We start from the raw sequence: 10309 nt of genomic DNA on the forward strand, positions 1-10309 counted from the left end.
TAGAGACTTACATAATGAGTTTCCATTTCAGGAATCTCATTAAGTCCTGGGAAAAATTTTCCTCCTCTACAGCCTGAAGCTGTCTCATTTATTGAAGGCATCGGTCCTTCTGGTATCACCTTGAATCCAGCTTTGGGTTCAACTCATCTACAGCAGCCACTGTCTCTTGCCCAGAAGCCCAGCTGGAGGTAATCCCATTGGACTTAGAAATCCAGATGGAAGAATCAGTGAGGATCCCCTTTCCCTCCATCATAACTTTGATGTGTGATCTACTGATGTGCTTAAAGAGCCTGCAAATATGATTCTGTTGGATGTTTGGCGTTTAGTTGCTAAAATGGATAAAAATCTATCTTGCTCAGTATCCCAGATGCATGTTTTTTCCTCTCAAGTGAGGGCTAAGATGGAGGAACAGGAGAGGAAGTTCTGTGGGACCGAAAGATTATTTATTTTATTTATTTAAAAACTTTTCTATACCGTCGCTAAGTTATATACCATCGCAACGGTTTACAAATAGGCACATAGACTAAAGTTAGTAAATCTAGGATATCATACATTCTAACAGGATGCCAATAAAGTTCGGTTACAATTTCATAAATAAAATTATTATTTGAGTAATGTTGGTCAAGTCCAGGTATATTATTGAGTTACTATCTCTTTGAGATATTACTTCTTAAATGTAGGATTGAGTAAATTCATTCTCATCTGTATTACTCTGTACTTTCAATCTCTGCCCTCCACACTCTTTAGTGAAGGCTTTTTTAAAGAGCCATGTTTTTAAATTTTTCTTAAGTTTTGAGATTATTCTATAATCTGAGTTCAGGGGGCATCGTGTTCCATAGTATGGGCCCAGCCAATGATAAAGCCCTTTCTCTCACTTGGGTTAATTTTGCTGAGCAGAGGTTTCTTTGTGGAACGTGTACTCGTAAGGCTGTGTTTAGCCAGTCTGCTTCTTTATCATATATTAGTTTGTGTATGGTACATAAGGCCTTGTATTTTATCCTGTATTCGATGGGTAACCAATGTAAGTCTGCTAGAGTTTCGGTTATATGGTCCCTCCTCTTTTTTCCCGTCAGTATTCTGGCTGCAGTATTTTGAAGTATCTGGAGTGGTCTTATCGATGTGTTTGGGAGTCCTAGTAAGAGTGCATTGCAGTAGTCAGTGCTGGAAAAGATAAGTGTTTGCAATACTGTTCTGAAGTGGGCTGGTGTGAGTAATGGTTTCAATCTTCTGAGGACCATAAGTTTTGCGTAGCCTTCTCTTACTTTTATAGATATGTGTTGCTTCTGGTTGATTTCTGGGTCCATTATTACTCCCAGATTCCTTACTTTTTCGGCTAGCTCAATTTTTTGGTTATTTCTTAGGGTAATCATTGTTTGAATGATTTCAGTATGTTTTCTCTCAAGGTGAAGGAATTCAGTTTTGTCAATGTTGATAACCAGTTCCATTTGGTTTAGTAGTTGTTTAATTATGTCTAGGTACATGTTAGCTAGACTTAATGTTTTTTCAATTGTGTCGTCTATTGGTAGAATTAATTGAATGTCGTCTGCGTAAATGTAAAGTATTATCCCTAGGCCTGCCAGCAGATGACATAAGGGTAGCATATATATGTTAAAGAGGGTAGCAGACAGCGCTGAACCCTGAGGTACTCCTGTTTCAAGTTTAAATTTTTCTGATAATGAGTTTTTTTATCTGGACTTGAAAGAACCTGCTTAGGTAGGATCTGAACCAGTTTATTGTTTTGTCACATAATCCATTTTCTTCAAGTCTTTTTAGTAGTATTCTGTGGTTTACTGTATCAAAGGCTGCAGATAAGTCTAGCATTATAAGGATGGAATGTTTACTGTTATCAAAACCTCTTAGTATGTTGTCTGTTAGTGAGAGAAGTAATGTCTCAGTGCTGTAGTGTTTTCGGAAGCCGTGTTGTGACGGGTACAGTATGTTGTTATCATCTAGGTGTTCAGCTAGCTGTTTCTGTACTGTTTTTTCTATTAATTTTGCTAATAATGGGAGGTTTGAGACTGGGTGGTAGTTAATGAGGATGTTTTTCTTTTTGATTGGTTTAATGATTGCCCCTTTTAGTGTATCTGGCATTAATCCTTCAGTTAGGGATAGGTTTATGATATTAGTTAGTGTTGGGGCTACTACATTGGTAATCTTTTTTATCTCAGTTGTTGGTATTGTATCGATTTTATGTGGAGCAGGGTTTATATTTTTTATCATTGATGCAACTTCTTGTTCTGATATTTCTATAAATGAGGACCATATGTTAACATCTTTTTGCATTACAATTGCTTGTTTGTTGTTTTTTGGGAGTTTGTTTCTTAGGTTCAATATTTTGTCACTAAAAAATTTAGCTAATTCATTGCATTTTGATTCAGGAAGACTTTGAGGTGATTCTTGTTTGTCATTTGTGAGATTTGTTACTATGGAGAATAAAGTTCTTGGGTTATTGGCAAACTTTTCTATTTTATTGGAATAGTATTCTTTTTTAGTATTAAGGATCAGTTGTTTGTAGAAAGCTAGATGTTTCCTGAATTTGTTTCTGAGTTGAACTCCATGTGATATCTAGTCAAACATTGTGTTCTTTTATAAAAGATAATTGTTATTCATAATCTTCGTCTTCTAAATTTTCTTATCTCTAGGTTGTTATCACGTGTTGAATCGTATAAAAAAATATCTATGTGAAGTATTATCTTTTGATGAAGACAAAATACCAGTTCTTTCTAAGATTTATTATCTACCAAAGAGGAAAGTGCTTACAGCTAGGGAAGTGGAAATGGATGTGTTAGGGAGACCAAGGGTTTCTACTTTTTTAGAAGACTCTCTTTAGATGATATCCCAACTAGAGCAACTCTATTAATTTCCTTCTCTCTATAAATATTTTCAAAATAGAGATCTATATTCAGGCACAGTCCATATAACAAAGTTAGCCAGATAAACTTATCTGGCTAACTCTGCAGGCATATTGTTGGGTTTGAGGCATAGTGTGGACTCTTAGTCGCAGTGGTGATGACTCCTCCCACGGGGAGGGGCCCTATGGGGAACCACAGCGATAGGCTAGACTCAGAGCAGACACTGGAGATGGAAAGCTTTATTGTACTGCTGTAGATAGATGGTAATGGTGCAGGAAGATATGGCACTGAAGTCCAGCAAGGTGCCAATATGTTCAGACATCCTCAGATGACTGAGTCTCACCCAGATGTATAAGGTTGGTAGTGTTCCGCAGAGCAGGATAAGCCGAATCTGGTGGGTGGAAATGGAGAGCTGGATCATAGAGGTACTCACTGAAGAGTAGTGCAGGAAACCTCCTGGTAGATGGTGAAGGCGGGCCCCGAGGTCCGCGGTGCAGGATACTCTGAGCTGGACAGGCCCTTGAGGAGTGAGTACCTGGAAGCATAGATGATCCTGAAAAGAGAAGGAAGACCCCCGAGAAGCGGTTGTCTAATTAGTAGTAGAAACCCCGAAGGGTAGTTGGAAGTGAGAGGCCCCCGAGGAGCGGATGCCCAGAGCTTCTTCAGGAGCGTGATACCCCGGAGGGTAGCGAGGAATCTAAGCGTGCAGCTTAGAAGCGGTCAGAGTAGCTAAACCAAAGTCCTTGCTAACTCGTTCGTTAAGAGCAGTGCGGAGGCTTAAATACCCGGAGGTATTGATGTCATGCGGGGGGATGTCCCCGAGGTTCCCGCCATGACGTGTAGATAAGCATAGGCAGCGTGCGCACACGCGCCCTAGGAGGCCATGGGGAGGAGCATGGCGGATGGGGACGCCCATACTGAGTTGGAGACACCGAGGGTGTCGGCATTCGGCACTGGAGGCAGCCATCTTACCCATGGAGGCAGAGAGGCAAAAAAGAGGTGAGGCAGAGCGGTCTCAGCCGTCTGCAACTAACGGACGCAACACATATTCAACAGTACAGCCACACTATTGAATATAGCAGGTTATCTTAATTAGTTAGCCGGCTAACTTAAGCCAGCTAACTGTAGGACTACTCTTTGACTTGACCAGACTTAGCCAGCTAAGTCATCCAGCTAAATCTGAATATTGGAGTTAACTGGCTAACCCAACTCCTCCCAGTTATGCCCCTGGACTGTCCCTAACTTATCCTGCTAAATTCTAGCCACCTAATTTATTATGGACCTCATAAAGATTTCCTTTTCTGTGGTCAGATGATACAGATTTTCCTCGATATTTCACAGGCTATTCAGGTCCGTAGAAAACAATTTCTTGCCTATAAACAAACAGGCCGGTGCAATATTGTGTGTTGAGCCTAGCATACAGGTTAACAAGGTATTGGACTCACATTTTGGATGAGCTTCCATAACCCCTTGTGCAATAAAGAGATTAGTGCATCCAAAATGCGCGTCCTAACCAACGTGTAGCTAATAGCGCTCATCACATGCAAATTCATGTTGATGAGAAAAAATGTGTACCCAATGCGTACATTTTTTACTCTTGAGGAGCCCCTAAATTTAACAGAAAAGCAGAAAATACTGCTTTTCTGTAGTTTCTCCACTTAATATTGTGATGATATTAAGTCAGAGGAACCGAAAAAAGGAGTAAGGTTAAAAAAAAAAATTAAAAACAACAAATGTCTTGCCAGTAGTCAGGTTAGGAAAATGGATGCTTAATTAACGAGTGTCCATTTTCCTAACCTGTGGCTGTGCACAGGTTAGGAAAACGGACTCTCGTAAAATTGAGCATTTGTTTTCCTAACCTGCTCTCAGCCGCTTTTCCTGTGTGCCCGATGCCAGGGAGGTGCTAGGGATGCACAGTTTCCCCTAGTGCTTCTTTTTTTAATACAGAGGCTCATTTGCCTGCTGCATCGCGCACCCGGAGAGGTGGATGGACGTGTACTAGGAAAGCGAGCGCCCAGTTTGGACGCATAGTTTTAGTGCGTCCATGTTGCATCGGCCTGTGAGAGCGCTTGACTTGGGGACAAGTTTCTATTTAAAATTTCCGTATAAGTGCCTGATTGCACATTGTAACAACAAATGTGTTTTAATTGATCCACTCCACTTGGATCGTTTCCTTATAGCTAAGACTACGGGAACTGGTGTGAATGTTAAGAAAACTAATTGATGCATGTATTGTTATGGCAGATAAAATAGTTTAGCTCAACATAATATGATTTATTCAAAATAATTTGTAGAAGTTGCCTTATTCCTGCTCCGCTATCCATTATAATGTGGGCTAAATGTAGCAAAATAGTTATTGCATGTTTTTTCTTTTTTCTCTTATAGTGTTACTTTATGCTTTGTTATTGTTATCTTATTATATGTAATGTATATGATATAATTTATATTTTATTAATTATAATACTTGCACCAGAACTGGACTAGTGTTATGGTTATTGATGTTTGGGTGGATCCTTGGACACTGTGGCAGCTGACCACGCCCACGGGGGGCAGTCCCGTGAGGAACCACAGTGTCAGGCTAGACTCTGGACAAACAAGCACAGATTTGAATCTTTTATTAAACAGTCTTGGAAACCACCAGAGGTGGCAGTAGTGAGTAGTAGATGTTGAGCCCGGCTGGGCAGGTCTCCAACAGAACGCTGGAACAGCGAATCCTCTGCTAGACTGTACTGTAGTGGAAAGAGACTGAGAGTTATGAGTACATGATAAGAAGCATACAGAGTCCCAGGTAGAATTAGGAGAAGCTCCGAGACAGGGAGAGTAGAGAGACTCGGTAGTAATGTACTCAAATAGCAGTAACAGAGATTCCACTAGACGAGAGGTCTGGCACCGGAACAGAGGGCAGGCCCTCGAGGAGCGAGTACCTGGTTCCAGTGAAGCAGTACTATGGAATAGATGGTAGTTGTACTCTCAGATGGAAACTGTTAGTGAAGTCTTCCAAGTAGAAGGGTTTGAAAATGCAGGCATTGACTCAGGGAACATGGGCCCTCGAGGAGCGAGTACCAGTTTCCTGATAGCACCTGAAAGAAGCAGAAGAGGCCCCCGAGGAGCGGGTACCCCGTTAGTAACCCCGAAGGGTGTAAGAGTTCCAGATAGCGCTGGAGTGGCAGAGCAGCTTCGGTACGGAGAGCAAATCCCATCCGTAGAGATACCGTTGATAACTCGATGAGCTTGCAAATATTGTAAGCTTAAATATCCGGGCAGTGTGACGTCATATCAGGGGGGACGCCCCTGAGGTTCACGCCAATGTGGAAATAAAGATGAGGGCGGCGTGCGCCCTAAGGTACCTTGAAGGAGCATGGCGGGAGGCAGCACCAAAGCCGGTCCGGGGACGCTGGCAAGGACGGCAAACAGACGCCGCGGCAGCCAGTAGTCCGAGGTGAGCGGGAGAAGCCGCAAGTAGTGAGAGGTAGGCGGGGAGAAGCCGTCGAAGACCAGTCGCAACAACTAGTCAAGTCTTGTGGTGGTTTTGGACTGTTCCTGAGACTGCAGCAGGCCCGAATACAGTACACGCTGTCTGCTGGGCTGAAAAGAGAAGGCTACTGTCAGCTGAATCTGCCCAGCTGAAGAGAGGAGGCCTCTGTCAGCCTGGCCGCACAGCCAAAGAAACTCTTTCATCTTGTAGGGCTATGCGGCCAAAAGAGGGTGTTGTGTCTGTGAACTGTGAGGCACGGAAGCTGTTGCATCAGTGGGGCCACACTATTGAAGAAAGGTGGCTGATTCTATCTGAACCCTGTATGGCTTTTGGAGAGAGAGAAAGTGTGTGTTTGGGGGTGTGTAAATAGACTGTAAAAGTGTGTGTGTGTGTGTGTGTGTGTGTGTGTGTGTGTGTGTGTGAGATGCTGCAGAGTCCCAAAGAGGAAGCTGCAGTTATTAGTATGTTCCGGAGGGAGATAGAGCAAGTATTTGTGTGTGTGTTGTGCGTATGAGAGAGCATATATATGTGAGATGGGTATGTATGTATGAAAAAAGCATATGAGAAAATAGCATGTAAGACTGTGTATATGTGAGAGAGAAGCTGCAAAGGTCTGAGGAGGCCTTTATTGTTTGTATGTTATGGGGAGAGAGAGAGTATATATGTGAGTAAGGACGTGTGTGTGTATTGGAGACTATGGGTATGTGAGAGAGGAGAAAGTTGTGTCCCCCCACCCTACCCCCAAATTAATCCATGACCATCTCTGGGTGAATGTAAATCAAAAGTTCCCAGGTATGGAGAGCAGGGGGGGGTTTTGTCCTTATTAGTTTATTATTGAGTGTTTCATGTGTCTTCTGTTTTGAAATATTTATTTATTTGATTTATACTCTATTCCCAAACATCAATAAAAACAATTTAAAAAATTAATTATTGGGTATTCTTTTCATCACCTATTTTAATATATTTATTCTTTTTATGATATGGTTTTACTATTATGATGTTTTATGTTTCTTGATTATTTGATGTTTTTGCTTTTTCATTGCTGCACTGCAGACAGAGTCTGGCTTGTGGTTTTTGGTTCAGTTTTTTTTTATTTAAACTCTTTATATAGTTTCAGAAATTATACAAGCAATATCAGCTTGACAGTAATAGCCATTTACAGTATTTAGTAATACAAAAAACATAAGGAATATAACAGAATAAAAAATACGCTTCAGTCACTAACACAACCACAAATTGAGGGTGAAGGAACCTGTGGAACAATCTCTCAAAAAGAAAAGAAAAATGACAGGAAAAGGCTGAAACAATTTTTCAGCAGCACAGCAATTATAAACACTCTGGGGTTGAGGCTGGGTTCAAAGCTCATACTATCTAACAGAGTTTTCATTTGGTTAGATTCAAAGAAGGAATACCTGTTATCAATCAGTTTAACCAAGCATTTAGAAGGATAAACTGGGGGAGAACTACCCCCTCCAAACTAATGACAATGTCTCTTAAATGGAGAAAAGTCTTTCTCCTGTTTTAAGTCTGTCTGGAAGCAGCCGGGAAAATCCAAATTTTTTGACCCTTGAAATGGGCTTCCTTAATGCAGAAAAATAATGGCAAAATCAGATTTTTATCTAATTCTGAAGAACAAGAAATTAACAAGGTAGCCTGCTCATGTATTTCATACTCAGTTTGCGTAAAAAAAATTGGTCAAATTAGAAACACCAAAAGGGGTTTGTGGTAAATCAGAAGTATTACCAATACCAACTTTTCTCCCTTGGGGAACATAATATACTTTTGTTAAAGAAGGCAAATGATCCTCAGAAATACACAGAATGTCTTTCATGTATTTAACAATAAGTTCCTTAGGACCAATCAGAGATGATGAGGAAAATTGAGCAATTGAAGATTCAATAATCTCCACCTGTTCTCAAATAGTTCCATACTTCCATGTATGACAGAAAAATAGATGAGCTCTAAACTGTTGACTAGGGAGATTATGTAAATCAAAAATTTTAATTCTCTTACCATGGTCCTGAGAAACAGTCTAAATACATGATACCTGACCATTAATTGACTCCAGCAAAGAAGAAAAATTGTCCTTTTTATTACTTACTGCTGTCTCTGGAGAACTATGGCCCGCCAGACATCTTCCAGGCCAATATTAGCTTAACCTCTGCATCCCTGCCCTCCAGGTCTGCAAGTGTCCAGTCTGTGGAAAAGTTGCCATCCCCAGGAGTGGGGGGAGAAAAGGACCTATGGGCCCATGCCCCGGATCTTTGAAGTGCCTAGCAATGTCCCTGAGGTAAAGTTTGTGTTGCACTGACTCTGCCATACAAAAAGATGAGAGGTACTGATCTCATGCCACCTGTGTTCATAGTGCTGTACAACATTCTTCACATGTTTTCAATGTCCCTGCCCCTAAGTGTTTATAAATTAAATGGAAGCACAGGTAGGTTAAGTTAATTTGCTTTAGGACGCACAGTGAGTTATGACTGGAGAAATCAAACCAGGGTCTCCCAAATTCTGTAAGCAATGTCAAGCAAAGCACTGTATGAAAGGTGAATCAGTAGCAGTGTTATGCACAGCAAAAGGGCAAATGGGTCACTTCAGCTCTAATTGGCATGATCATTACTGATTCCAAATAATGTTTAATGAAAAAAGGGCAATAACACAGATTTCTTACTTTTATTTTAGTGATGAATTCTGATGTACCACTACTATAAAGAATCCGAAGACACGTTTAAAGGTTTTCTCATTGCTTTTTAAATTGAATCGTTTCTTATAAACCTGAGGAACAGGTTCCATGAGGAGTGGACAAACGAGGGTGCACTTGACCAACTTAAGCCAGAGCTGTTTCTGAAAGAGCAACTTCCCATTAGGATCTCTTGTGACTCTGGCATCACCCAGCTCAGCTGTACTAGTATTGGACCATGATAGCGTGCTCTACCCTGAGACCGTTACCTACAAAATGTTGCCAAGAAAAGCAGATCACAGAATCCTTGTATGTGCAAATATGGAGCACACAAAACCCAACTTTGAGGGATAAATATTTCATATTGTGTTCTTCACTTAGACTAATTTAGTAGCAAACCTCCTGCATAAAACTATAAACAAATTCATTCTGACTGGTTTAAATTTGAAGATTATTCAATTTTAAAGGGCACTTACAAATGAAATGTCATGATTGGATAAAAGATCACATAGCTCTGCAGCAACTATGCCACTACTGCAGGGGTGGGCACACTTTTTTTTAAACAGGGCCACATAACATGCTCATTGGAAGGAGGGGAGGGGGTCCCCTTGGAACTCTGAGGGGGGGGGAATGAATGGCAAGTGTACCCCATGGCACAGTGAGAGGACCAAAGCAGCAATCATACCAATAAGAAGAATAATTCAAAACAGCTAACAAAATAACATCAAATAGTTATAAACTCATATAAAAATGTTCCAAACACCCAATAAAATATTTCAAAACAGACACATCAAATAAAACCCAATAATTAAAACTAGTAAGGCTTTTAAAAAAAATACCCCCGTTCTCTATATCTGGGAACTTTTGATTTCCAGATGCCCTGAGAGGAAGGGGATTGTTGCACACACATGAGCTCTCTTTCTCTCACCCACCTACACACATACACATGCTTTCTCTCATCCATTCACACATGTTCTCTCTCATCCACACATACGCATGCTCTTTCACCTATAAACACGTACTCTCTCTCACCCACCCAAACACACACATGCTCTCTTTCCAAAAGATGTTACCATTTTTCTCTGGCATGAGAGTTGTCCCTTTCTCATAGCTTGACCCTGCCTCACCACCATCAGGTCTTTCTACCCTTCCTGCTGTCCCAGCGTTTTTAGATTTGTGCCAGAGCTTCGGTAGTAAACACAAATGCATTGAGCATGTAACACCTTGCCCAGGTTTTAGATGAGAGCCACCCGAAATGACAACACAGACTCCATTCACCCATCCTCCGAGCTCCAACCAGAC

At 41.1% G+C, this 10309-nt stretch overlaps 1 protein-coding gene across 8 annotated transcripts in view; it reads left to right on the forward strand.

The window, feature by feature from the left end:
* Nucleotides 1-9825, forward strand: part of LOC115090007 (protein-L-isoaspartate(D-aspartate) O-methyltransferase-like) — a 71856-nt gene extending 62031 nt beyond the window's left edge. For 7 of the 8 annotated variants that reach the window (XM_029598551.1, XM_029598548.1, XM_029598546.1 and 4 more), the window contains 2 exons: nucleotides 8508-8617; nucleotides 9010-9825. In XM_029598551.1, coding sequence (XP_029454411.1) covers nucleotides 8508-8595 — 88 coding nt within the window. In that variant the 3' untranslated portion in view covers nucleotides 8596-8617; nucleotides 9010-9825. The remainder of the gene's footprint in view (nucleotides 1-8507; nucleotides 8618-9009) is intronic. The other variant, XM_029598545.1, reaches the window with a different exon arrangement.
* The last annotated feature ends 484 nt before the right edge of the window (nucleotides 9826-10309 follow it).

This window comes from Rhinatrema bivittatum, chromosome 4 (genome assembly GCF_901001135.1).
Source record: "Rhinatrema bivittatum chromosome 4, aRhiBiv1.1, whole genome shotgun sequence".
Lineage (NCBI taxonomy): Eukaryota > Metazoa > Chordata > Amphibia > Gymnophiona > Rhinatrematidae > Rhinatrema > Rhinatrema bivittatum.